Here is a 27,920-nt window from a genome sequence, read left to right as displayed (position 1 = left end):
CTGAGGGACAGGGAACTGGCCCCCTGTTTAAAAAGTCTGAGGACCCCTGTTCAGGACGACGACACACTCACCTGGTCAGAGGCGTAGGCCACCAGCTTCTCCATGACGGCGGCCTCCGTCAGCCCCGGGCAGGCGGCCTGCAGGCGGCGTGTGGCTCTGCTCCGGGCGGCCAGCAGCGCCATCAGCGTGGCCTCGCTGGCGCTCCCCTAAACCAGAGACGGCGGAACGCGCTTCAGAGCTCAGCAGAGGAGTGGGCCCAGACGGGGGGAGGAGCGATATTAAATCCCAGGGGTTCAGCATCGGCCTGTGAGCCAGGAGGTCAGGGTTCGGTTTCCGGTCAGGACACAGGCCCGGGTTGCGGGCTCCATCCCCAGTGGGGGGCGTGCAGGAGGCAGCCGATCCATGATTCGCTCTCATCATGGATGTTTCTCTCTCTCTTTCTCTCTCTCTCCCCCACACCCCCACTTTCCTCTTGGAAATCAATAAATAAAATATTTATAAAAAAGCGATTTTAGAAAAGCCCACGACACCCCCACCAGCCGCACCCCAGCGTCAGGCCCAGGGGTCAGCGGGCCGGGGGGGGGGGGGCCTGTGCTGGAAGCTGGCGCTCCCTGGGTGCCGGGGGCTCCCCTGTGCCGGGAGCTCCATGAGTCCTGCCGAGTCACAGGGACAAAGGTTGCCATGGCCGCCCCACCCCGCGCTCGGGGTCCCCCCCCACGGGAAGCAGCTGGTCCTCCGCCAGAGCTTTCAGACTCAATTAAGGGACCACTTGCAGCCCTGCTTGCCAGCACAGAGGGCGATCTGACATTTGCCACAGGCGCCACACTGCGCTGGGCCGGAGGCTATGATTATGGCTGGGAGGGCCGCCGGCCGGAGCCTGTCCCCAAGTGGGAGCTCAGGGGGTGTTGGGGGGGGCCTCGCAAATGACACCAACCGGCCTTGTCAGCCAGGAGGGCGGACGCGCTTCCTGCCACTCAGACACAGACTCAGACCTGCCCGGGTCCGGGGGGCCCAGCGCCTTGGGGTCCGAGGGGGAGCCGAGCCCTGGGCCCGGAGGAGCCAGGACTACTCCCACCGGACGCTGGGCGGCCGCTCACTCCGGCAATGGAACTGGACGCTGCCACCCAAGCCCACCGCCAGGCTGAGCCGGTGCGGGGCACACGGGCCCCGTGGGCGCGGGAGGGAAGCCACGGCGGGGCCGGCCGCAGACCCGGCCACTGACCACCGGGACGCTGCCCTGGGCGGACCGCTCTGCCAGTGCGAGTGGCCCTGCTGCTCCGAGGCGCGGGTCACGCTGGGAAGCGTGGCTCGCCTCATGGGTGCCCCTGGGCTCCCGCTAGGAGCACCGAGGTAGATGGAGGCCAGCCTGGCCGCCTGCTCCGTGGCTGAGCATCGCTCCATCCCCGGTGGGGGGCGTGCAGGAGGCAGCCGATGGGTGATTCTCTCTCATCAGGGATGTTTCTCTCTCTCTCCCTCTCCCTTCCTCTCTGACATCAATAAAAATATATTTATAAAAACAGATGGAGGACAGGGAGTGGGTCTGAGCTGCCACGGGGGCCCGGGTCCCGAGGAGTCCCACAGTCACGGCACAAGGTCCCTGGAGCCAAGCGCGTGGGATCCCCGGTGGGGACGGCCTGAGGGGTCCCTTAGGAGGCCAACTTCCAGGCCCCCCCACCCCCGGACAGGCCCAGGTCCCCCCACACAGGATGTGCCCAGCGCAATAAGGGCCTCCAGCGGTGCTGTGTCTCCATCCCGGGCCCTAGGCCTGTTTACCGCACGGGGACAGGGATCTGGCTGATGGGATTACGGTAAGGCGCTCGGCACGGGATCATCGGGATTATCTGCCTGGCCCGCCCTCCTCACGAGGGCCCTGCGCGGGAGAACCATCTGCGTCCGAGGCACGTGAGGGAGGAAGGGTCGGCGAGATGGAGCTCAGCTGGCTTTGAGACAGAGGAGGGGAGTGGCCAAGGAGGGGGAACCTTCTAGAAACCAGAGAAGTCGAGGGACCATTCTCCAGGGCACCGAGCTGGACCCCAGCCCACAGAGCCGTGCAGACAGGGGTGAGAGACCGTCTGGGTGGGCACCTGGGGTCAGGGAGCCCGGATCCTGCGCCGAGGCCACGCCCGCGCGAGGCCTCTGGGTTCTCGGGGTCCCGTGGCGGGAGAGCCGCTGTCTTAGCCCACCTGAGCCCCCGGAGACCACATCTGGAGAAAGTAGTCCCTCCATCCGCGTGAGCTGAACTTTCCCCCTATCGTCACCACACCCGACCCCAGAGCGTGAACTCGGCCGGCGGTCAGTGGGCCCCACCTGCCCCTCTGTGGCGTGTGCCCTGCAGACCCCCTGGGGCAGGCATCCCGTGTGGTCCTTCGGGGCGGCCTCGTCCCCGATGGGTGCCTTGTCCCCCAGCCTTGCTCAGGGGCCCACGGTGCACGAGGAGGAGGGGCTCAGTCAGTGCCTAGAAAAGGCAGCTGACCCCGGCTGGCTGGCTCAGGGGTTGAGCGTCAACCTATGAACCAGGAGGTCAGGGTTCAATTCCCGGGCAGGGCACATGCCCAGATGTGGGAGGCAGCCGATCAAGGATTCTCATCATCGATGTTTCTCTCCCTCTCCCTCTCCCTTCCTCTCTGAGATCAATAAGAACGTATTTTAAAAAGAAAGGCAGTCTTTTCGGGGGACCTGCTGGTCCCCCAGATGGAGAATCTGCAGAAGCCGTCGGCACATGCGGGCCTGGCACCCCCCATAGGCTTATGTGGGGCCAAGCCACGGCTCTGTGGTCAGACTGGAGTGGCCCTGCCCCCAGCTCCGGAACTGGGCACCTGGGACCCAGGGCACGCCCCTGCCTCCGGCTCCCTGCCTGCAAAACGGGGGTATTGACACGGCCCCAAGTTCGCAGAATTGTTGCGAGAATTAGCTGAGAAATGCCTGGGTGGGGCGCAGGCATGGTGGCCGGTGACAGGGGCCCAGCACGTGCCAGTCGCTGCTGCCTTATCCCTGGGCACCGCGAGGGGACGGTCACCATGTGTCTATGCAGGGCCTGCGGGAGCGAGAGACACAGCGCCGCGTCCCCGCCAGGCCCAGTGTTCCGAACGGCTCAGCGTGGCTTCCTCCAGAAGAACACCAGGGGCAACCGGAGGGCCAGCCCCCCCCCGCCCCCCGCTGTGGCCGAGCCCCTGGGACCCCGTGTCCAGGAGCCGCCCGCCCCGCCCGGCCTCACCTGGATGACGCCGCCCCCTGCGCCCCCCTTCTCGGCCAGGAAGGCCTCGGGCAGCTGCAGCATCTTCCCCAGCCAGTCCAGCATCACCGTCTCCAGCTCCGTGCACGCCGGGCTCGCCGCCTGCGGGGTGCACCGCCAGCCGCCCTCAGCGTCCTGTCCGCTCCCCACGGAGGGACGCGCGGACAGAGCGGCTCTGCTCCCGCTGGGACTCAGCTCTTCCCCGTGAAACTGGAGGTTTCAACGTCTGCAGAAGGGCCACCCCCGGGGGGTGTTCGGGGAGCGTGTGCCTCTCATGGTGGCGCTCCAGGGAGAAGCAGGGACGGAGACGGGTCCCGGGGACGGAGCCGCGCAGGCCCTGCCTCCAGGAGGCGTCCCTGGGCCGCGCTGGGCCGCCGGGTGCCGAGAGCCGGGCCCCGGAGGATCCCCGTGTCTGCACTTGGGGACGGAGGACCGCTCCCCAGGCCCAATCACAGGTCTGCCGGGGAGGCCGTGTGTCTGTGTGCGAGGGTGTCCCTGCCCGCAGACTCGGTTCCTGGCGATGTCGCCCCTCCCCCTTCTCTGCCTCAGTTCTCTGGGGGCTGGGTGTGCACAGCATACACCTTGCAGAACGCTGCGCCCCACTGCAGGGTGTAATCCGCCAGGGAACCCGGGTTAGAATCGTCCAACCCTAGGCCTGGCCGGCGTGGCTCAGCGGGTGAGTGTTGACCTAGGAACCAGGAGGTCACGATTCCATTCCCCGTCAGGGCACATGCCCGGGTTGTAGGCTCCATCCCCCTTGTGGGGCGTGCAGGAGGCAGCCGATCCGTGATTCTCTCTCATCATGGATGTTTCTCTCTCTCTCTCCCTCTCCCTCTCCCTTGCTCTCTGAAATCAATAAAAATATATTTAAAAATTGTCCCACCCCAGATGCTCTGCAAAGCTGGAGACCCATTGAACAGGGGCCCTTTGCCCAAGACGCGTGGCAGAGTGGCCGGGGCGGATGCAGCGCCTCCGGCTACGACCCTGCCACAGGGCACGGGCACCGTGTGCTCGCTCCGTCAGCATCTGTCTCCTATGGAAGGCTCTAGAAAGGCTGGTCGCACTGAGCTACGTGGGCCTGAGTCGGGAGCTGGGTGTGGGGCCCTGGGCGGCTCTGACCCGGCCTTCGACCCCCAAGCTGGTGCCCTGAAAGCTCTCCAGGCTTTGCAACGGGGGGGCAGGGGGGCCTTGGCGCACCCGGGACGGGCCGAGCCTCCCCCTCGGAGTGGGGTTCACAGGGAGCTCGGGTCGCATGGCTGATGACAGCAGGTGGGACCCTCTCTGCCCGTCGGCCCTGCCTGTCCGAGGGTCCCCCAGTCCCAGCTAAGCCAGCGTGGCCACGGGATCCTGCCTGGCTGTCAGCAGCCACTGGGTGTGGGCTCCGACCTCGGCCCTGGGTTCCACAGCCCGGGCCGGGGAACCTGCGTTCAGCAGCCGGACAAGCCCAGAGAAGTGTGACCGTCCCCCGAAAGGACACACAACAGGAGGGAGAGGCCAGGTCGCCCCGAAGGGACAGGAGGGCGCTGGACCCGCAGAGCGGTGACCTCTGCCACTGTCTCTAAGGAAACAGGCGACCTTGTGTGCGAGGCCGTGAGCCCAGCAGGGACAGAGCGAGGCCGTCCAGGTCACGGTGGCTGCGCCCGGGCTGGCTGCTGGCCCAGGAGGGGGGGCTCGGGCCCCCGATGGGGCAGGTCAGCGCTGGGTAGGCAGCCGGCACCCTCGAACCCTCCCGGCAGAGGGTCATGTTGCCCAGTGTGCGGAGGGAGCGGGTCTTGGGCGGGGATGGCAAGGGAGCTCTGGGGAGGAGGGGAGGTACAGGGATGGCTGACATCACCTTGGATACCTGGGGGTGGGGGCAGCAGATATGGGGGTGCTGGGCACCCACATTTATAACTCAGGCCTCACCCCCGAGTCAGCACGAGCCAATCCCAGCAGCCCCCTCGGCTCCCAGGTGTAGGAGGCCCAGGGCAGACCCAGCGGTGAGGTCCCCGCGGGCGAGCAGCCAGGACCGGGACCGGGACCGGGACCGGGGCGGGGGGGGGGGGGGGGGCGCAGCTCCGTGCCGACTCCGCATGGAAACAGGTCTCCCCTGGGGCTGTGCTGGGAGCAAGGAGCCAGGAGGCAGGGCCGGCTCCCCCTGGGCAGGGGTCTCTCCAGCATTTGGTCCCCAGACAAGGGGGGCCTGGGCGGGTGTGGGGTGCAGGAGTTGCCCCAGGGGCTCCTTGCTAATGGGGACCCTCTCCCAGGACAGCAGCCCCGGGCAGGGAGCAGGTGGATGGGACACGGGCAGTGGCAGCGGCATTTCCCAAACTGCAGACCCTATGGAACCCTCTGGTCCGCTCGGTGGAACACAGATTCCCCGGCCCGGGCTGTGGAACCCAGGGCCGAGGTCGGAGCCCACACCCAGTGGCTCTGAGAAAGCCGGCCGTGCAGAAGGGCCTGGGGCTGTAGCTGACTTTCCCAGAAAGGTCTCTGTCTCACTAGCTCCCGGTTCCACTCCCCACGAGGCACCCTCTCCAGGGCTGACCCCGTCCTGCCCCACAGGGCACCGCCCCCTTCCCTCCCCCCACTCCCCCCACCTCTGAGGACAGGCGCCATGTCCCCAGGGCAGGCCCGGCCGCGCCACTCACCCAGGAGAAGCCGATGCAGCCGATGGCCCCGCACAGCATGTCGGCGAGCATGGCCGGGTAGGAGCTGGCCGTGGGGAAGTAGGCGAAGAAGCGGGGGCTGTGCCAGTGGGTCACCTGCGGGGGGACAGGCGGTCACTCGGCGTGAGGAGCCCCCCCGGAGCAGGACCCAGGGCTCCCCGTGTGCACGGCCAGGGTCGTGGCTGAAAACGGGGTCTGAGATTCCGGCAGGCGTGTGCGTGTCAGGAGGCCAGCGTGTTAGAAGCCTGTTTCCTGACGCTGCTCCGTATAAAGAAGGTCTAGGCGGGAAAACGTGGAAAGGCCTGACGGTGCCCTGGCCGGCTGCTCAGTGGTTAGAGCATTGGCCCTCGAACCAAAGGGTCTCGGGTTCGATTCCCGGTCAATGGCTTGTACCTTGGCTGCAGACTCCACCCCCAACCCCGGTCAAGGTGTGTGCGGGAAGCAAACAATCAACGTGTCTCTCTCACATCGATGTTTCTCTCTCTCCCCCTCCTCCCTACCCTCCATTCTCTAAAAAGAAATGCAATAATAATAATAATAAAACAAAACATATTAACAGGGCCTGATGCTGGTCTTGCTGCCACGCCACGCACTCCTGCTCAGTCCCTTCCCTCCGGCCCTGGGTCCCTCTGACTCCGGCCCTGTGAGTCCTGGGGTGGGGACATCTAAGGGCCAGATCCGAGGCCTGGGGAAGGAGATAAGGGAGGCGTGGAGATGGGGTGTGGCCCAGTTTTGCTGCTTTAATGTGTTCTTGCGCCCGGCCCGCCCGGCATGTAGAACGCCCTCTGTGGAGGAGGGGGCGGGCACGGTCATTCGCCCCCACGTGGGGTTGTAGCTCTCAGGCGTCCAGGAGACGGGGCCCAGCGGCCGGTCCCGACCCCCGCCCTGGGGCCCCGAGACCTCGGACCCTGGCCGTGGCGCCCTGGGAGGGAGGTGCTGGCAGTCTGAGCGCCAGCAGCCGGAGCCTGACATTCACCTGAGCGCACGGCCCCGCGGGGCTGGCTGAGGCTCGGGGTGTTTGCACAGCCTGCCGGCGGGAGCCAGCGCTGATCCTGGCTCGGGGCGCAAATGTCAGGGCCTCTCCCGGGGGGAGGCACAGCTGAGCCGTGCCTATGAGGACCCCAGGGCTGCCCCCCCCCACCCCCGGGCTGCAGGCTCAGGGCCTCGCGTCCAGTCTGAGCAGCGTGTGGGAGGGGGGACCTGAGGGGGGTCCTGCCCATCGCTGCCCCGGGGCTTCCTCCCGCAGGGAAGAGAGATGGACGGTGGGGACCCGAAGCCCCAGTGTGTTTCCTTCGACCCAGAGCTGTCAGCCCCTCAGGACGGCCGGCCCGGGGTTCTGCCCACACCTGTCCCGGGCCCCCCGGGCACTCTGGACAGACCGTCCATGCCCCCGTTCTCACACAGATCGACAGACCACTGCTCTGCGCGTGCGGCTGACCCCGCCGAGCAGGGAGCGGGCGGCGTGTGCTCCATCCTGGCGGTGGACGTCCAAGCAGCCCCCGCACCCGCCACGCCCACCGGCTGAGCAGGGGCTGGAGCCACACTCGCCGCCCTGGAGGCCCCAGTCTGGGCTGCAGTCCCGGCTCCCTCGCGTGCCGGCTGTATGGCCTTGGACGGCTCACTCACCGCTCTGGGCTCAGCGGCCTCGGCCACAAACCGGAAATGACCAGGTTGCTGTCCAGCGGGATGGCCGTGAGGCTCGGGGGGGCCTCGTGTGCACTGCCCGGGCCGCAGGCGCGCCGTCCACACCCGCCCTCCCGGCTCTGACCTGACCACGTACCCCCGGCATGATGACCCTCTCCACGTCCCTCATGATGTCCTCGTAGGCGTCCGGCTCCTGGGGGGCGTGGCTGGGGATCAGGGGACGCAGGTAGCCGGGCTCCACGTCGGGGTAGACCTGGCGCCCCTCGATGCCCTCGATGTAGTCCGCTATGTAGTCCACCATCTCCCGGCCCCGCCGCCGGAATTCGCTGGCGTCCATGGTGTGGGGCTTCCTCAGAGAGAACCTGTAGGAGCCGGGGCGGGGGGGGGGGGGGGGGAACCAATCAGTGGGCAACACGTCACCTCGACGCGGAGCGGCCGCGTCCAAGCCAGCTAACCGCTGGCCTGGGCAGTGCCCCGGGTGCCCGGGACCCAGGTCCCCGTCAGGCACGCTTTTTTTAATTTTTAAAATATATCCTTATTGATGTCCGAGAGGAGGGGAGAGAGAGATAGAAACATCGACGAGGAGAGAGAATCAGGGATCGGCTGCCTCTGCACGCCCCCTACCGGGCATCGAGCCAGCAACCGGGCCTCTGCCCCGACCGGGAATGGAACCGTGACCTCCTGGTTCGTAGGTCGCCGCTCAACCACGGAGCCACGCCGGCCGGTCTCAGGCGGGCTTTTCTTCCGCGTGGGGACGGGGAAACGCCCCTGGAGCCGGAGATGGGGACGAATCGCCTCCACGCTCCCCCGCTGGTCAGCTGAGGTCAGCGCCACACCTTCCCGTCCCCGTCCCCGCTGGTGGGACGGACACACCGCCTCCACGTCCACCCCACCTTAACGACAGCGCTGGCCACGCACCGGCTGGGGAATGCGCTACCGCGAGACGGCGAGACCTCGGTTCTGGCCTTCGGTGCGGCCGAGCCAGCGCGAGTTCATTGGCCGCGTGGGGATACGCAGGCAGACCACCGAGCGAGGCGGGGGGGGGGGGGGGGGGTGGTGCCCCGGACAGTCACCAGCTCAGGGTTGTGGGCTCTGTCTTGCTGGACTCCCCACTCCTGTCCCTTCAGCTCTGCCCCCACCCCCGCTAATCCCTGTGCACACGCGCGTGGCGAGGCGACCACGTTGCCGTCTAAGTGGCTGAACAGTGTCCTCCTGAGATGGACCCAGGTTTGGTGAAGCCTGTTTTGGCTTCAACAGTTTACCTCGGGCCCAGCCGGCCTGGCTCAGTGGGTGAGCACTGACCTATGAACCAGGAGGTCAGGGTTCAATTCCTGGTCAGGGCACGTGCCCAGGTTGTGGGCTCCATCCCTAGTGTGGGGCGTGCAGGAGGCAGCTGATGGATGATTCTCTCTCATCATGGATGTTTCTCTCTCTCTTTCCCTCTCCTTTCCTCTCTGAAGTCAATAAAAATGTGTTTAAAAATATATATTTAGATACTTTTTTTTCTTTTTTCTTTTCTTTTCTTTTTTTTTTGCCTCAGGCCTGTGGACGTGCAGGAATGCGGGCGGTAACCTGCCCCCTCGCTCACCCCTGCCGCCTGGCTCCTGTCTCACCAGCTACCTGTCCGAACACTCTGATAAGTTCAGCAGCTCCCACCCTCGCGGTCATCTGGAGTTCTTCTCTGACAAATCGCTTGCTCCCTGAATGCTCCCCCGGAGCCCTGCCGTGGCTGCAGCTCCAACAGACGCCACCCGGCCGGGCGGTGTGCTCTGCACACATTGTCTTCATTTTTGTGCGACTCCCTTCACTCCTCCTTGGGTTCTGACCCGTAAGCATGTCAGCGTCATGTCGTCAGTTCCCAGGGTCTTTCCCTTCACGCGTGGGACCTGGTGAGCGGCTGTGGAGAGGGCCGTTAACAGCCGAGCAGCCTCTCGCGGCTCCACCGAGGGCAGCACAGCGCTGGCAGGCGAGGCGAGGCTCAGGGTGAGGGGCTGTGCCGAGTGCAGAGCGAGCCCGGGGTTCTCGGAGCATCAGCTGCCTCGAGCAAACACGGACACACACACACCCACCTGCCCCCCACGGAGAGCTCCCCAGCGGCTTTGCGGGGTCAGACCTGGTTGGTCTGCAGAGTCGCAGCGACCTTCCGGGGCCTCGGCGCACACCCAGAGCAGCTGGCGCTCACCGTGTGTCTGTGTGAGATTGCCCGCCCCACGCTGGGCAAATATTGGCTGGAAGATGCAGGCAGCGACCACGGCCGTGGCGGGTGCAACGGTGTCTGTTGACATAACCGGGCAGCGTCGCCGGCAGCTGAGCTCCGTGGCGTTTCACGGGCGGCCCCTGCCCCCACTGCACCAGGTACAAGCCGGTCCAGCCCTGGACTCCGGGCCCAGCATCTTGTCACGGCGCGATGGGCTCAGGGCAGGGCCGGCCCGATGCCCGCTTACACGAGGCTGAGGGGCAGGACAGGGCCAAGGACACTGAAAGGATGTGCCACGGCCTGGCCGGTGTGGCTCGGGAGGTCAGGGGTCGATTCCTGGTCAGGGCAGGTGCCCGGGTTGTGGGCTCAGTGCCCAGTAGGGGGCGTGCAGAAGGCAGCCCATCCATGGTTCTCTCTCATCATTGATGTTTCTCTCCTCTCTCTCCCTCTCCCTTCTTCTCTCTCTAAAATCAATAAAAACATATTAAAATTTTTAAAAAAAGGCTGTACAGCAATGGGCGGGACCCTTTGGGGGCATCACACATGTCCCGGTCACGGTCCCACATGCTAAGTTAGAAGTTGTTTCTAAACAGCTCGGTGCTGGCCAGAGCCTTCTGAGTCAGAACAGAGTTAGAGGATGTGGGGGGCAATCGACCAGCTGTCGCCTGGACCCGGTCACCTCTCCCTGCTGGAAGCTGCCCTGCGGCTGAGCCAGAGGCCCGCACCAGGTGGGTCCACACGGGAAGCGCCCGGCGAGCGCCCCGCTGCGGGACGGGAAAGCCGCACCGAGCTCCGCCTGGGCGGCTGCTCTGGGCCCCGGGAGCGGAGATGGGGGAGGCGTGCTCCCTGCGTCCTAGGTTCTGCGTGCTCTCCCTGGAAAGGGGTCGAGAGCGTGTAGATCTTCCCTTTGATCGAGATGGAAGAGGAGGGCCGGGCGCGTGGGCCTCGGACGGGGCGAGGCGGCTGCGGTCCCAGGGCGGCTGCGGTCCCAGGGCGGCTGCGGTCCCAGGGCGCGAGGCCACGCGGGGCAGGGGCTGTTCCCTTTCCAAGGGGCCCCCGGCCACAAAGCCACGGACCCCCCACCACGCACAGGCACCCCTTCCCACCGTCTCCCACGCCTGCGCTGACGTTTGGGGAAGTCGAGGTGCCGTGTTGAAACGGGGTCCTCCCGTTGGCGCAGAAAAGGGTGCACCTTGGTACGACACCCACGTGCCAAGCCCCGGGCCAGGCTCCCGCCTGCTCTCTCGTTTCGTCTCCGTGATCTTGCTCAGGAGGTCACCCCCTCCCCCCACCCCCCACCCCCCAGACGCCGCGGCCGAGGCTCGGAGACTGAGCACCCGGACCCCGTGAGGTCAGGGCCTCGCAGGGGCGCGCACCCTGCCCCCTGCCTGGAGCGCCCGAGGCGCTGGAGCGCAGCCAGCAGGCTGGGCCAGAGCACAGGCTGGCGAACCCTGGGAAACACCCCAAGATCAGAAACTCCGAAACCAGTTTCTCCGGAGCCGGCAGGGCAGCTCCCTCGCGGCGTCGGGACCACGCTCCCGCACACGGACGGCCTGGCGTGGGCAGCGCTTTGTGGAGGCGGCCAGGGCGGGCCCTGACCCCAGGCCTCCCCCTCAGCTGTGCAAGGCCATGATACCGGGGCTCTGACCACCCGGCGGCTCCGGTGCGTCCTCTGTCCTGCTCCCAGCACTCAGCGCCGCGTCTGCTGCCAGGGCGGACGGGACCCTGCACAGGCCCATGCCCATGCCCGCGCCCAGCCTGTGCCCGCGCCCACCCCCGCGCCCACGCAGTGCTCCTGCCAGGCAGGGTAGGAGCCCAGGGTGCCTCCTGCGTTGGCCAGCCTGCAAGGCCGGCTCCCTGCCCCTCACAGCCCCCTCGGCCCGCAGCCGGCAGGGCCCAGTCCTCCCCGCAGCTGTCCGGACGGACAGGGCCACGCGGATCGGGCCCAGGGCCCAGGCTGAGCCCCCCAGGCTGTCCCACAGCCGGCAGAGGGCGGAGCCTCCGGCAGCCGTCTCTCATCCGACCCCACGAAACCCACAGCCTCGTCTGAGACTGCGCCGCCACAGCCCCTGTGGGAGGCAGCTCGGAAGTGAGGGCATGTCCACTGCGCTCCCGGGGGGACCACTGCGCGGTCCTCCCGCCCTCGCGGCCTGTTATGACGAAACACGCAGCTGAGAGCCGGGCCGGCGGGGCTCAGGGGCTGAGCGTCCACCTCGGAACCAGGAGCTCACGGTTCGATCCCCGGTCCGGGCACAGGCCCGGGGTGCGGGCTCCATCCCCAGGGTGTGGGGCGCGCAGGAGGCGGCCGATCCGTGATGGCCGCTCATCATGGATGTGTCTATCTCTCTCTCCCTCTCCCTTCCTCTCTGAAGTCGATAAAAATAAATTAGAAGAGAAAAAAAGGCTGAGAAACTGCTAAGCGATTTCCAAAGGGAAACATGTCGGCACCCTGACACTCGGTGACGCTGCTCCAATTCCCAGTTGTCCGATTTCAGACAATTCACACGGTGCCCACCACGGCCACGCTACGGGGGCCCTTCCTCCCCTGCCTGGCCCACAGGCCCGTTCCTCTGGCCACAGCACGGTCACGACGCCGCGTGCGTCCCACCCGACCTGCCACGCGCCTCGGAGCCTTCCCGGTTCCGGGCACACGGTGTGGCCGGGCGGCGGTGGCTGCCGTGAGTGGCGCACAGGTGCGGGATGGCGCCTGCAGGGTAGCCCAGCGCCACCCTGTAAGTCTGTCCCCGACGGCACTGTGCGGGGGGGCCCCCTCGGGCGCGTGCACACACTGGGGGGACAGGGACCGCCCCACCGTGAGGGCGGTGAGCACCCGCCCCCACCCCCGCTCGGGGAGCTCTTATCACTCACCCGCCTGACACATGCCAATTACAGTCGTAACGACAGTGAACACATTTGAATTTAAGATCATCCGAATTGCATCATTTTCGCTGTGTTTGCTGTTCCAGCTCGTTCCTATAGAAACGGCCCGGCACGTGGCGTGTGAACTTCCCTCCGCTGTGCCCGGTTATCCCAGGGACGCCTTCGTGGACGGAAAGCTCCCCGCTCCGCCGGCCTCAAGCCTGCGTGGAGCCCCCGCACTGCTCGCACGCTCCTGGGGGTGTCCGCTTTTCCAAACCAATTCCGTGGCAGGTGCTGACTCCCTGCGACTCCCTCCGCCCCGGGCACGGGCGCTGGCCTGCCGCCAGGGCCGGAGAGCTGATGGGTGGCCCCCACAAGTCAAACCCTGAGACCGCACTGGCCCTTGGTCCCACCCTAAGGACTCAGAAATGCAACAACTCCAGGTGGCGCGGCCTGCGGGTGGGTGGGCCCCGGGCATGTGTCACTTCATGCTCCCAGCACCTGTGTGGGTGGGGCTGTGGGGACGTGGGGCGCGGGGGGCGTGGGGGCACGGGACCCCTGCGGACCTAGGAAGGCTCAGGAGCAGGTCCCACCAGGGCCGCACAGCCGGCCACACGAGAAGAACGGGGGTCCCACCCCCGACCCGTGCAGAGCGGGGGACCCTGCCCCCACCCCGTGCAGAATGGGGGTTCCGCCCCCACCCGTGCAGAGCAGGCTCTGGCAGCCCTGAGCCCGCGGGCGGATGGACGGGCACAGAGGGCAGGGGCTGGAGGACGCCTGGTCCTGGGCCCGGGAGAGGCCCGCCCGCCTCCTCCCTGCGAGCGGCCGGGCAAACACTCGTCCTGGCTCTGTGTGCACAGCCGCCGAGGAGCCGCTCAGCAGACGCGGCGGAGTGGGGGGGCCCGGAGGCAGGGCCACGCCCGTCCACACAGCTCTGGGCGCCCCCAGCCCAGGTCTTCCCCTGCAGCCTGGGACCCCACGCCTGCCGCTCAGGGCCCACGGAGAACCGGTGGACGTGAGCCTTTCTCCTGGGTCATCCACTCCGCTGCCCCTTCATGGCCTGGCACCGCCTCCAGGCATGCCCTCAGGCACCCACAGAAACCCCGGGCCAGGGGGAGTTTCCCAGGGGCTCACCCCAGGGACACCATCCTGAGGAGGGGCTGCGGGTGGAGCAGGGGCCCCTACTAGGCATCGAGCCAGCAACCTTGGGCAAGTGCCCTGACCTCTCTGAGCCTCTGTCTCCTCGGTCTGTAAGATGCAGGGAGGCACAGCCGAGCGGGGCCCAGGGGAGGGGAGGGGAGGGGAGGGGCGGGGAGGGGAGGGGAGGGGCGGGAGGGTCCTGCTGATTTCAGTTATTCCAACCGCTGTGCGCAGAGCCATCCGCACGCCAGAGAGGGGAGGGGAGAGGGAGGAAGAGGCCGCGCGAACCGCAGGATTTCGGCTTTTTTCAAAGCACGGGGACACCCCCACGTCGCCGCGTCCTCGTCCTCCTTGAACCGGGACGTCCCCTTCCCTGTGGGGACCTCAGGGCTGTCCCCAGGAGGAGAGAGCCTCTCTCTGGCCCTCGGACGCCGGAGGGGCAGCCTCGACGTTGCCCAGGCCCCTTCGCCGTGGGTCTGGCTCGGAGGGAGACCCAAGGAGCCCTGCTCCTGGCCCTTCTGGGAGAAAGGGCTTCGGGGAAAACCCGGGCCGGCGTTTGGACTCCCCCTGGAGACGCAGCAAACAGGACACCAGGGCGGAGGGCTGCTCAGGGCCCCCCGGCCCCGCCCCCCGCAGCCACCTGCTTATTAATAAAGCAGCGCCCATGTGTGCCCGGCCCTTGATAAACATCAGGCCCATTTTACAAGCACCCGTGGGAGGCCACCCTGGCCTCCCCCGACCCCAGGCAGCGGGGCTGGGCGCCCAGCTGCACCCTGCACCCTGGTCTGCCGGCCCCCCCCTTCTCACACCCCCCCCTGTGTCCCAGCCCCCGGGTCCAGATGCCTGAGGGACCAGCTGGGCACAATGGCCACTCACTCCTGTGTCATCAAGGATCACAGGCTCCTGACCCCGACCTTGTTGCTGGGAGGCACTCGGGCGGGCACCTGTGTCCCCGGGAAGTTCCCGAGCAGCCCCACCTGCACACGCGGGAGGCCCTGCCCATCAACCCGGCCGGAAGCAACAGGCGGACCCCGCTCCTGTCCCCAAACCAGGGTCCCAGCCCCAGGGCCGGCTCCCTGGGCCTGGCCCTCCCTCCCCGCCCCCGGGGATGCAGAGCGGTACTCACGGGCGGCCGCTCTCGCCGTCTGCCTGCCCGCTCCCCTGCGCAGCTGAAAGGCACAGAGGATGCGATTATGCGATTGCCATTTATGTAGCCGGAGTGTCCGCCTCCCCGAGGCCAATCAGAGTCACGCTGCTCTGCTCGTTCACAGGCGGCATCCCGCCGCCGCCGCCCCCGGGGATGGCCAGAGAGGGCTGGGCAGGACCCAGGGGACAGCGGAGCCGGAGGGGCCAGGGGCACGGGCCTGGGAAGGGGGTCCCGTGTCCCCAGTCCCTGAGCGAGCCCAGCCCCCGTCCTGTCCAGGGCACCAGGGCCAGGTAGGCGGGGAGCCGGGGGCGCTTGCTCTGTGACAGGATGGGGCCATGCGGGGCCAGCACCTCTCTCCTCCCCCGGGGGCGACAGGGACCCCCGACAGGAGGAACGGGGGCTCAGGGTGCCCCGCTCCTTCCGCTCTGGTTCTGGTCAGAGAGAAGTGGGCGGGGGGGGGGGGGGGGTCGAGCCCAGGCTCGTCTGATTCACAGCCCTGTTTGTCCACCGGAAGCGCCAGCACCCGAAACACAGCTCTCCACACAGCGGAGGGCTCGCCCGCCCCAGCTCCCGGCAGGCTGGGGCAGGACAGGTGCTTTCTCTCTGAGGGGCTCAGGGCCCTGGGGACCCGGGGGGGGTGGTGGGGCACTCAGGCAGGAGGCGCAGGTGGGTTCTGCTGCTCTCACCGCACACACGCACAGACACACACGCACAGACACGCACATACAGACACAGACACACAGGCATGCACACACAGGCATGCACACACACAGCATGCAGACACACATACACCATACACATGCACACACAGCATGTAAACACCCCCACATACATGTATACACAGCATGCAGACACACCCACACACCCACAGCATGCTGACACCACACCCCCAGCACATACATGCACATCCACAGCATGCAGGCACCACACACATGTACATAGCATGAAGACACACATGCACAGACACACACAGACACACACGCACAGACACACACACAGACACACACAGGCATGGACACACACAGCATGCAGACACACATACACCGTACACATGCACACACAGCATGTAAACACCCCCACATACATGTACACACAGCATGCAGGCATACACACCCACACACCAAACACACAGCATGCAGGCATACACACCCACACACATGTACACAGCATGCAGATGCACATACACACAGCACACAGACAGCACATACATGCGTGTGCACATGGCATGCAGGCACCACAGCACCTGCATGCAGGCACGTGCACACGCTCCCCACACGGGTGCACACTCTCAGGCCTGTGGCTGTCAGGAGCCGGGAGCTCCGCCCACAGAGCCCTGGGCCTGGTCTGAGGACGCAGCATCTCCAGGAGCCGTGCGCTCTGGGCAGAGACCTGCGGCCTAAGCCGGCCGGGGCGGGGGCGGGCGGGGCTGTTCCTCAGCAGGTGGGCGGCTGGCAGGGCAGCTGGCGTGGGCACGGCCGCCAGAGGGAGGGGCTGGCAGGGCCAAGGGGCAGAGGCACATCAGACAGGAGGAAGCTCTGCCCCCGCCTGCGAGATGGGCCCCAGGCAGGGGAGAGGCAAGCTGGCTACCCCCCCCCTCGCTGCGCAGGGGCCACAGGCCTGGAGGGGGCGCTGGGGCAGGTGGCCGTGTGCCCAGGCTGGGCAGAGCACTGCGCCCTTTGACCCTGCAGGGCGGGGCCCTCCCAGCTCGCTGGCACCGGCCCTGGTAACCCGGGGTGACCCGAGGAGGCCGTGCAGGAGGGACACAGGTGGGTGTGGGGCTGGCCCAGCTCTGAGCTCCGTGAGAAGAGGGACATCTTCCCTTTCACGGTCACTGTGGCAGGACAGGCCTTCTGGAAGGTTCCCCACAGGCCTTTCCCACAGGTTCCTTCGGCCCCTCCCACGGCCTCGCATGGAGATAATGTCCTCCCTGCATCTTACGGACCGAGGGGACAGAGGCTCAGAGAGGTCAGGGCACGTGCCCAAGGTCACAGAGCTCCCACGTGGCTGTGCCCCAGCAGTCCACTGGCCTTGTGTGAGGTCGGGTCCACCACAGGGTCCCGTGCCGGCGGCAGGCAGACCTCGCGAGAACCAACAGAAGAGAGAAACCCACAGCTGCCAGCTGCGCCCAGCGCTGCAGGGCATGGACGAGGCCCAGCCGAGCGGGGCCAGGGCTGGGCCTGGGAGCTGTGCGTGGGCACCAGCGTGGGGAAGGTGGGCATGGAAGTCACTCCAGCGGAGCTCCGAGAGTGATGGGGTCAGGGCGGCGAGTGGAGGGTCTGAGGTGTATACACGAGGGGGAAACACCCAAACGTGGAGGGGGGGGGGGGTGACGGCAGGCCCCGGGCCAGAATCCGTCCTCACTGCCCGAGGGGTGCCTGTGGCCAGGCGCAGGGCCAGCCGCAGTGCGGATGATGGACAGACTCCAGTGAAGACAGGACAGGAGGGCTGAACCTGACCAAAGATCTGCTGGGCTTGTAGGGGAAACTTAGGAAAGTGTGGAAGCCTGGCCAGTGTGGCTCAGTGGTGAGCGTCGCGCTGTGAACCAGGAGGTCCCGGTTGGATTCCGGTCAGGGCACAGGCCTGGGGTTATCATCCTGATCCCCACTGTGGGGCGGGCAGGAGGCAGCCGATCCGTGATTCTCTCTCATCGTCGATGTTTCCCTCTCTCTCTCTTTCTCTCTCTTCTCTCTTCCCTCTCTCTCTCTCCCCTCCTCTCTGAAATCAACAAAAATATATTTTTTTAAAAAATCCCAACACAGACATCTGACTAAAATAAATGGGAACGCAAGCGTCTAAGAGGGGCCTGCGTGCTCTGGAGGAAGACGAGGCCGGGGTCTCGCCTCTCACCCTCGAGCCTGATGTCGCTGCGAAAGGGTGAGGCTTCCGTGGCGAGGACGCACCTGGCCGGGGAGCCGGAGAGGGCCCAGAGCCCCCCAGGAGGCAACACGAGCTGGTGGAGCCAGCGCATCCCGGAAGGACGGGCCACGCGTGGTGTGGGGACTCGGGCCCACAGGCGGGGGGGGAAAATGAGATGGAGGTAGTCCTCCCTCCTCGGGGATGGGACCCTTAACGAGAGGACGACAGAGACGTGATGGTAGGACGTCGGAGGGCAAAGGTCTCTCCTACGGCCCTTCATCAGCGACCCGCAAATGCCAGGAGCCTCTTCTTCCAAAGACGGCGGCGGCGGCCGAGCTGAGCTGCAGACGGGGGGTTGGGGGGAGGAGTGGGGGGGTGGAGGGGGTGGAGGGGGCGCCGCGCCGACCCCGGGCGAGGCCGCAGAAATACGAGCATCGCTCAGAAACGGAACGCAATGTCTCAGGGGCGTGAGACGGGGCCCTGCTGGTTCTACCGAAGGCGAGGGGAGGAGTGACGTTTTCTCCTGTCTCCCGTGAGCTGGGTCGTTCCAGACGCTGCGGTTTAGCCCCCAAACGACTATTAACACCCACTTCACACGGCGCCAAACCGGTTCGGGCAGCACCCACTTCACGGAGGGAGAAACCGGCGCGGAACCCGGTTACAGGCCGCGTGGGGGGAAGAGGTAGAGGGACAGAGGCTGGGCGGGTCCTGTCGGTGCCGTCACGTCCCGCACCACCCGGTGGTCAGACCCACGACGGCAGGGACTGCCACTGCCAGGCCCCAGAGCCACCCGCAGCGTGGGAGACGGCGTGGAGTAATCACCCCCACACCCCCGCCCCCCCCCTGCCCTCAGCCCAATTAACCTTCAAGCGGACGCTCTGTGCGGTGGAACTGGAGGTCAAGGTGCGGGTGCTGCCGTCTCCCACAGGGACCGTGCGATGAGGACCCACAGGAGACTGACCGCGGAGGCCTGTCCCTGCGGGCCTGCCCCTCCGCAGGGCCGGGCTGGGGGCTGGGTGGCGGGAAGGGCCCCGGTGGCAGCTCCCGCAGGTCTGCCCTGCAGCTGCGAACCCCACGGCCCGGGCCTGGGTTTTGCAGCCTCAGCAGCTGGTTAAACATTAATCTCTGGCGCTGATAAAGCCTCGCCCCCGGGAACTGGGTGCCCATCTCCCGAGGGGGCAGCGCCGGGGGGTGCCCGAGCCTGGTCCTCCGCTCGGGAACAGCGTGCGGACCTAAGGCCCCGGCTTCGTGGAGACTGGAGGCTTTTCGTGACCCAAACAGACCCCGTAAAAACCCTCAGGAGGTGCTGTGGATCCCACTCCTTCACCCTCGGGCCCGGAGGGTTCCACTGTGTGCGCAGGTGGGTGCTGACAAACAGCCTCCCGATGCTAAAGGCACTGCCACCTAAGGAACCGTGCGCCGAGGGGGCGGGCGTGAGGGTAGGGTCTCCCGCCCGCCCGAGGGGGTGCCGCGAGGCCGGTCCGGCGGGACCCTGGGCATGAGGGCTGCCTGAGCCTCGGCCTCAGACCCTCACCCCCCTCAGCAAGAACCTCCTCTTCACTCAGGCTCGCCCGTGCTCTCCGCGCCTGGCGGCCACGGGTTCAATCCCGCCTCCCGGTGGAGCCAGGGGGGAAGCTGCATGGGGCAGCTCGGTGAACCGAGGGACAGTTCACTGCCTGTCTAGCTCGAGTGGCGTGTGACGTGTGGCGTGTGACGTGTGGCGTGTGACGTGTGGCGTGTGACGTGACCCTTGAGCGCCACGCCCCAGAGTGTCTGAGCTGCAGCGGCATGGGCTGGCAGCTGCAGCCTCGGGTGACGACAGGGCAGCCGACCCACCCCGCCCCCAGGGGACCACTTCTCATCCCTAGCACTTGGGCCTTTTGAGTTTGGGTAATAGTGGCCTGGGGCCCAGGTGACCCTCAAGCGGAGAAATCCAAGGTCAGGTCCGACCAAAGCCGCCTGGCCCAGCGGGATGCCGCTGCGGCTCATTGCAGGCCCTCGCCGCCGAGCCTCTCCTCAGTGTCTCCCTGTGGCACCGGGGACGCTGTGAGAAGAACTCAGGTGGCCCTGGCCAGGTTGCTCAGTGGTTAGCGTTGGCCTGCGGGCTGAAGGGTTGCGTGTTCGATTCCTGATCAAGGACAAGGACCTCCGTTTCAGGTCCCATCCCTGGCCCTGGTCAGGGCGCATGCAGCAGACAACCCAGCAGTCAATGTGTCTCTCTCACATCAAAAGTTCTCTCTCTCGCCCTAGCCCAGCCGTGGGCAAACTACGGCCCGCGGGCCGGATCCGCCCCGTTCGGCTGTTCTATCCGGCCCGCGGAGCCGAAAGAGCGGAGGGTTCTCTTGCTCTCCCCTCCGCTCCTTTACTTTGAATTTATATTAGTTCACACAAACACTCCATCCATGCTTTTGTTCCGGCCCTCTGGTCCAGTTTAAGAACCCATGGTGGCCCTCGAGTCAAAAAGTTTGCCCACCCCTGCCCTAGCCGGTTTGGCTCAGTGGATAGAGCATCGGCCTGTGGACTGAAGGGTCCCAGGTTCAATTCCAGTCAAGAGCACAGGCCCAGGTTGTGGGCTCGATCCCCAGTGTGGGGCGTGCAGGAGGCAGCCGATCCATGATTCTCTCATCATGGATGTTTCTATCTCCCTCTCCCTCTCCCTTCCTCTTTGAAATCAATAAAAATATATTTTAAAAAAAGTTCTCTCTCTCCCCCCCTCCTCCCTCCCTTCCATTCTCTCTATAAATAAATAAATAAATAAATAAATAAATAAATAAATAAATAAATAAATATCCATGGACAAACATCCTCAGGTGAGAATTAGGAAAAAAAAAAAAAAGCACTCAGATGCATGGAGGGTTCCTGAGGCACGAGCAATGCCCCCCCCTTCTCTCCAGGTCCGACTTTGACCTTGGAGGCCCGGCTCAGCCACGGTCAGCCAGTGCCTGCCGGAGGCTGAGCTTGGACTGTGCTGTGACGGGCGGTTGGGGCTGTGGGCCCACCTGTGGGGCAGGTGAAGGAAGAGCTTCCAGGGCAGGCTGGCTGTGTCCAGCCCACGGGCACCCCGCACGCCCTCAGCGGGGAGCGCGCTCCTCTGAACGGCCGGCGGTTCCCGGCTCGGGGACCCTGGCTCCTCGACCCCGCGGGGGGCCTCCTGTGTGGGCCCCTTACAGCGGGGGCGTTCCTGCAGCCCACACCCCGAGGCCACGAGGACGGCCCCTCGTGGCTCCTTAGACTCAGACCCTCGGGTTCGTAGGCTCCTCGCCTGACTTCCCACCTGCCCGCTCCCTCGGTGAGGCACCTCCTTCTTCCTTACCGTTCCGGCCGGCTACCTCGCACTCTCCCCAGAACAAGCGCCGGTTAGGCGGCTCTGAAGGGCAGGGCCCCGGGCAGCCAGGCGCGCGGCGACCTGGCGGAGACGGCCCGACACGGAGAGACACGGCAGTGCGGTGGGACCGCCGCCCGGGAGTGAGCTGGTGAGGGCGGGTACCAGCCTGACCCGGGGCAGGACCAGGATGGACGGTGAGCCTTGGGGAGGGAGACGGGGACTCGGGCCGGGCCCAGGTCGGGGGCCACAGAGGGGTGAGCGGCCGACGTAGAGGACCCTCCCGGAAACAGGGACGGGGGCGTGACGCCCCAGGGGAGCTCCTGCGGGTGGGCAAGGCCGCAGTGACAGTCCTGCACCCCCTGCGCGGGCGGGGCGGCGGCCCGAGGAGGGCGGGGCGGCGAGGCCCCGGGAGGAGACCAGGGCGGCCGTCCTCCTGGCCTTCCCGCCGAGTTCCTGTTCGGCTGGGAACCCCAGGCTCCTGCCCCGTGACGTCCCGCCGGGGTAGCTGTCAGACGTGAGCGCCTATGGGCCCCGTGAGGTGCTCGCGAACCCCGAGTGGAGAGGGTGCTCTGGTGCTTCCAGGGCCGTGTCCCCGCGCCGGGGCCCACTCAGCCCGGTGATGACCGAGACCCAGGCTCCGTGGGCCCAGGAACTCGCCCACCCCATGCCGGTTCCCCTCCGGCTGCCCCCCCTCAACCCCCCAGTGCGAAGAGGCGCACAGTCACCCTCCTACATCACTGGTGAGGGGTTTCAGCCACGACCAGCTGGAGGGGTTGGAAATAAAGACACAGCACACACCATAGAAAATGAAGAACACTGTATGTTTATTAATGTTTATTTCAAATTACAAGAAACAGATCACCAGTCCCTTATTGGTACAAAAATACCTGAAAGTGTGTACTTAGGTTCATGAGCTGAGGAGCTATGTACAAAGAGGAGCAAAGCACATGAGGAGAGCTTGTCTCTGCACCGTCTGCATCCCTGGGGGCGCGGGCGCGGGGCCACGCGGCGGCTCGCTGTGACGTCACACTTGACGGCGAGCAAGTCCCACCCCGAAAGGTGAGACGGCTGGTCAGACTGCCAGGGGTCACATGCAGAGGAGAGAAGACAAGACTTCTAGACTGAGGCACATATTTCTTCAAAGTTTAGCAAACAAAAAAGCATCCTGGGACTCGCCCCAGCACGCTGGGGGCCGACGCCCGCAACACGGCGTCTCCCTCCTCCATCTAGCCCAGGCTGTTAACACGAGTATCACTTAAAAAAAACAAAAAAAAGAAAAAAAAGAAAATAAATCACAGGCAGATAAAAAACTCAACAGGCTCCACACGACCCTGAGCTGTCCCGTTTACATTCATGTCACCGAAATACAAAAATAAAGGCCGGATGTCTTCTCCCCCTGGCTGGCGGGTGGCTACTGCCTCGTCCAGGGACCGGCTGCCGTCGGGTGGCCCTCCCGGCCGGGCAGGGCGAGGACGCCCCGTGCCAAGCCTGCACTCGCCACCGATTCGTGGAGGCCGGGGAGGTACCAAGGGCCGGGCACACAGCTACATGCGAAACTGAGTCAGAGTCGGGCTCCTGCTGTCCTTTAAATAAAACGCGTGCGTATAAATATGAAATGCCGCAAACACTAGCCATCTACGGGGGGGGGGGGGGGGGGGGAGCGGGCCTCGCCTCACGGCTGGGCCTGGTCTGCTACACAGGAGAGGTCGCGACCTGTCCCGCGCTCAGGGCTCACGTCCAGCCAGTGAGGGGGGCGGCGTCAGTCAGTCCCTCGGGTGGTTCGGGCAGCGCCGCCAGCACAAGGGGAGGCCCGCCTACGGTCAAGGCTATGGAAGATAAACTGGGTACAGAAAGGAAACACAGTTGAGTAACGACAGCTAAAAACGTCTCACTAAAACTTCTTCATTTGCATAAATGGACAGGCACAGAGAACAACCAGAGCGCGGCCTGTAGGGTAACAGTTTCCCCTCTGTTGACTGACCCACGGTGCGCCCCGAGGCCAAGGCCTGTGTGTTTCTGGGGACCCCGTGGGAGGGGGGGGCCCCCCGCGGGGGGGCACATTCAGAGGCCAGTCAACATCAGAACTGCTACTAGACAAGAAAATCGCTTGCACCACAGAGGTCTGTGTGCTCGTCAGAGACCAAAGGAAAGAAAGACACGGCCACTCTCAGACCTGGGGACGCCCCTCTGGGACCGGGCACCGTCCGAGCGGCCCCGGAGCGGGAAGCAGTGTCCTGCTGACGAGGCTGGTCCACGTCCCCAGCTGCTGTGAGGACGAGGCGGCAGAGGCCGCCAGCTGCCTCCCGCGCCGGGGTCTCAGGCCGGGGGCATCGGCACAGGCCGGAAGCTGGGCCAGGACGTGCCCTTTCACTGTTTCCATCCTTGTCACCATGGAAACCCGCCAATCCGGGCCTGGACCATGGTGCCCTTTCACTGTTTCCATCCTTGTCACCATGGAAACCCGCCAATCCGGGCCTGGACCATGGTGCCCTTTCAATGTTTCCATCCTTGTCACCATGGAAACCCGCCAATCCGGGCCTGGACCATGGTGCCCTTTCAATGTTTCCATCCTTGTCACCATGGAAACCCGCCAATCCGGGCCTGGACCATGGTGCCCTTTCAATGTTTCCATCCTTGTCACCATGGAAACCCGCCAATCCGGGCCTGGAACATGGTGCCCTTTCAATGTTTCCATCTGTGTCACCATGGAAACCCGGAACCCGGGCCTAGAACATGGTGCCCTTTCAATGTTTCCATCTGTGTCACCATGGAAACCCGGAATCCGGGCCTGGAACATGGTGCCCTTTCAATGTTTCCATCCGTGTCACCATGGAAACCCGGAATCCGGGCCTAGAACATGGTGCCCTTTCACTGTTTCCATCCTTGTCACCATGGAAACCCGGAATCCGGGCCTAGAACATGGTGCCCTTTCACTGTTTCCATCTGTGTCACCATGGAAACCCGCCAATCCGGGCCTAGAACATGGTGCCCTTTCACTGTTTCCATCTGTGTCACCATGGAAACCTGCCAATCCGGGCCTGGAACATGGTGCCCTTTCAATGTTTCCATCCGTGTCACCATGGAAACCCGGAATCCGGGCCTAGAACATGGTGCCCTTTCACTGTTTCCATCCTTGTCACCATGGAAACCCGGAATCCGGGCCTGGAACATGGTGCCCTTTCAATGTTTCCATCTGTGTCACCATGGAAACCCGCCAATCCAGGCGGGGACGTGCCCTTTCAACATTTCCATCCGTGTCACCATGGAAACCCGCAAATCGGGCCTGGGACATGGTGTCCTTTCAGTGTTTCCATCATGTCACCATGGAAATGCACGAATCTGGGCCTGGACCATGGTGCCCTTTCAAGATTTCCATCCGTGTCACCATGGAAACCCGCCAATCCAGGCGGGGACGTGCCCTTTCAAGGTTTCCATCCGTGTCACCATGGAAACCCGTGAATCTGGGCAGGGACGTGCCCTTTCAACGTTTCCATCCGTGTCACCATGGAAACCCGCCAATCCAGGCGGGGACGTGCCCTTTCAACGTTTCCATCCGTGTCACCATGGAAACCCGCCAATCCAGGCAGGGGCATGCCCTTTCAAGGTTTCCATCCGTGTCACCATGGAAACTCACAAATCTGGGCAGAGATATGGTGCCCTTTCAGTGTTTCCATCCATGTCACCATGGAAACCCGCCAATCCAGGCAGGGATGTGCCCTTTCAAGGTTTCCATCCATGTCACCATGGAAACTCAGGAATCTGGGCGGGGACATGGCCCTTTCAAGGTTTCCATCCGTGTCACCATGGAAACTCACAAATCTGGGCGGAGACATGGTGCCCTTTCAATGTTTCCATCCGTGTCACCATGGAAACCTGCCAATCCGGGCGGGGACATGCCCTTTCAATGTTTCCATCCGTGTCACCGTGGAAACCTGCGGGTCTCTGCAGGAAGCCAAGCAGGTGACATTTTCTTATCAGAGCCTTGAGTCCCCGAGGGAGGACAGCCGTGAGGAGACTCAGGCCACCGCAGGGGTCAGGCAGTGATCCTTCTAGAACGGGCGGCAGGTGCGCCGGCGGACGGACCACGGGCAGACGAGAGTAGCAGAGTCTCAAGAAAGCTGCCTGTCTCCAACCAGCGGGGGACTCAGCCCTGCCGGGCGTGGCGCGGGGGTGTCCCCGGAAACGAAGGCTCCTGGCTGCGGAAGACGGGGCACCTCGGAGCACGAGCGCGGCACCTTGTGTGGAGAGGTGAGTGACGGACGGTGGCTGCCTGACTGGTCCGCGAAGCTTGTCCGATGCCGACCACAGGTGACACCTCGATGTTCTGAGAAGCTTTTCCGGTAAACTGGGAAGGGCGAGGGTGCTTATCGTTTGGACGCTGGATCCACCTGCGGTGACCTGCAGGCGGGCCCGCCCTCCGGATACCTCCGCGCTCCGTCACGGCAACGTCTACCGTCCGCTCGAAACCGTCTCTCCGTCTTGTATGCGCTGCACAGCCGTGTCCCCGCCACCAGGGGCTGGATGCGACATTGAAAACAGGGAGTGCAAAAAAGGGATCGATACAAAAAAAGTAAACATGTCAGTTTTAATTGTCAAGATTATTCCAGGGCAAGAGTTTATTTCCAATCACTTCTAGGATTCACACGTGGCCCCGCCAGGACGCTCCTTCCAGTTTTCCTCCAATTTAGCACTCGCTCTTTCAGCCCCTGATTTGGCTGGCAGGGTCCAAGCAGCAAACCGCGGTCACATCCGAGGACTATCCGAGATTGGGGGTTGGCACCGAGGGAAGCGATGGCGCTCCCCAGGTACAGGATTCAAAGTGTGTTTTCCACCATGCACAGGCCTCCTCCTCCTCCTCCTTCCAGTGCGATCTCCCTCCAGCCACCGGCTCGGGCGGGTCTGAGGTCACCGGGCCACGTGGGTGCGCCCCCAGCCGCCAGCCGCGCGGGGCGAGTCACAAGGCCACGCGGACGCAGTGGTGCTTGAGCTTGCAGGGCAGCACCCCCTTGTTGAGCTGGTAGAAGTCGACGAGCTGGATCAGGTCGGAGAACTTGGTGTTCCCGTCGTCCAGGCTGAAGAACACCTGCCCCTCCTCCTCACACTAAGAGACACAAGACACTCCCAGGTTAGAGCCACGGGGGCCCGGCCGGCACAGGCCCCACTCCCACACACCACTGCCGGCAAACAGGCCCCCCACCCCCCCCCGTTTCCAGAGACGTCTCCCGGGAAGCTCTTTAAGCATCCGCCCGGTGAGCGTGGCAACGCCCGGCGCGGACTGCGCTGCCGTCTGGCTCGTTGGGAACGTGGAAGCCGCGCTCAGAGCAGAACCAGCAGGGGAGAGGGTTTAGCGGGGTGGCATCGATACTCACAGGTAAGATCTGGAAATTTTTGATTTTCTGGTGGTGGCTCAGGGTGAGCACGTACGCCTTGGGGTTGCTCTGGCTGTCGCGGACCAGGAAGAGCCTGGGAAGGGAAGGTGACGGACCGTCAGTGTGAAAATCCAGGCTCGGTGCGCACGCCTGCCCGTGCGGGCACACGCACACGCACAAGCACACACGCTTCCCTTGTAGCCACGAGGCTGCGGGGCCTCAGTGTCCGCTGGCCCCTGGGGCAGTCGCACCCGCGTGCCCGGGCCGAGGTTTCTCACATCACGCCGAGGGGACCCAGGGCTCCCTGGTACCCAGGGCCTCAGGGGAAGGGGGTGCGGCTGGAGCACTCGGTCTGTGGGGTGAGGAAGCTCTAGATCTGAGCAGCAGGGGTGGACGGACCCAGGTCAGCAGGGACCAGGAGTCTGCGACGAAGAAAAGGCCCCTCCTCAGAGCAGAAGGCGGAGCCAGAAACCAGCGGCCACGCCGGACCTGCTGGGGCCGGGCCGCGCACGGAGGAAGGCGGAGGTGTGCAGTGTGAGCACACACCCGACGCAGCATCGCGGACGGAAAGGAGCAGCTTCCGTGGCGCGCCCTGGGCCACGTCCTACCACAGGCCAGGGGCCCCCACGGGCGGAGACGGCCACCCTGGACACCCCCAAGAGACTCCGAGGATGACTCAGCAGCTCTCCTGTCTCAAACGCAACGCCAAACTCGCTAGCCCGAGGCACATTTTAGAACAGCCGTGGGCAAACTACGGCCCGCGGGCCGGATCCGGCTGTTCTATCCGGTTCTCTTGCTCTCCCCTCCGCTCCTTTCCTTTGAATTTATATCAGTTCACACAAACACGCCATCCATGCTTTCGTTCCGGCCCTCCGGTCCAGTTTAAGAACCCATGGTGGCCCTCGAGTCCAAAAGTTTGCCCACCCCTGTTCTAGAAGAACTGGCTTCTGCTCAGAACCAGGGTCCGTGGGGGACAGAGGTGGACTAGGGAGCCGCGCTGGTGCGGGGGGGGGGCGGGGTTAGGGTGAGCACTGATGGCGGGGAGCACGCACGTCGGATGAGGGCTGCACCCCGTTAGGCAGCGCGGCCGCTGCTTGGCAGGAACCCTGTGGGCGGGTGGGGGTGCACGTGGGGGGCTGCCGCCCCTCCTGGGTGTATTTCCTGCCCTCACTCTCCTCCAGGTGTGAGTGGAGGCCACCACCCGCTGCCCTGTCCTGCGTTGCCCTGTGGAGCTGACACCACGGACAGAGTGTGCTCATCGAGCCCCAGGGCCCCCACCAGGGGACGGCCAAGGGGGCCGCTGGCCTGGGCCCAGGGCCAAGGCGAAGGTCCTCGCTTCCCTGGGGTCACCTCCCCGGGAGGCGGGCCTCAGCCTCCTGGGCACCAGGCAGGACACGGGCAGCGGTGCCGCCCGGGACACTGGGCTCCCGTCCGCTGCAGCTCAGGGCTGGGGACAGCTCATCACAGGGTTACCCGAGCCTCCGCCTGCCACTGAGCAGTCTG

General features: G+C 65.1%; 1 protein-coding gene across 17 annotated transcripts in view; it reads right to left on the bottom strand.

Moving 5' to 3' along the window:
* DDC (dopa decarboxylase) overlaps positions 1–27,920 on the bottom strand; it is a 160,751-nt gene that overhangs the window by 25,872 nt on the left and 106,959 nt on the right. For 11 of the 17 annotated variants that reach the window (XM_080663964.1, XM_080663966.1, XM_080663967.1 and 8 more), the window contains 4 exons: positions 7,661–7,886; positions 5,863–5,976; positions 3,215–3,334; positions 72–206 (listed from right to left, as the gene is read on the bottom strand). In XM_080663964.1, coding sequence (XP_080520090.1) covers positions 72–206; positions 3,215–3,334; positions 5,863–5,976; positions 7,661–7,886 — 595 coding nt within the window. Of the gene's footprint in view, positions 1–71; positions 207–3,214; positions 3,335–5,862; positions 5,977–7,660; positions 7,887–14,846; positions 14,947–18,586; positions 18,792–21,850; positions 26,150–26,417; positions 26,512–27,920 lie in introns of those variants that run through there. The other 6 variants (XM_080663956.1, XM_080663954.1, XM_080663955.1 and 3 more) reach the window with 4 other exon arrangements.

Source organism: Plecotus auritus (assembly GCF_963455305.1).
Source record: "Plecotus auritus genome assembly, chromosome: 4".
Lineage (NCBI taxonomy): Eukaryota > Metazoa > Chordata > Mammalia > Chiroptera > Vespertilionidae > Plecotus > Plecotus auritus.
This window is presented reverse-complemented; position numbering and strand designations above follow the sequence as displayed.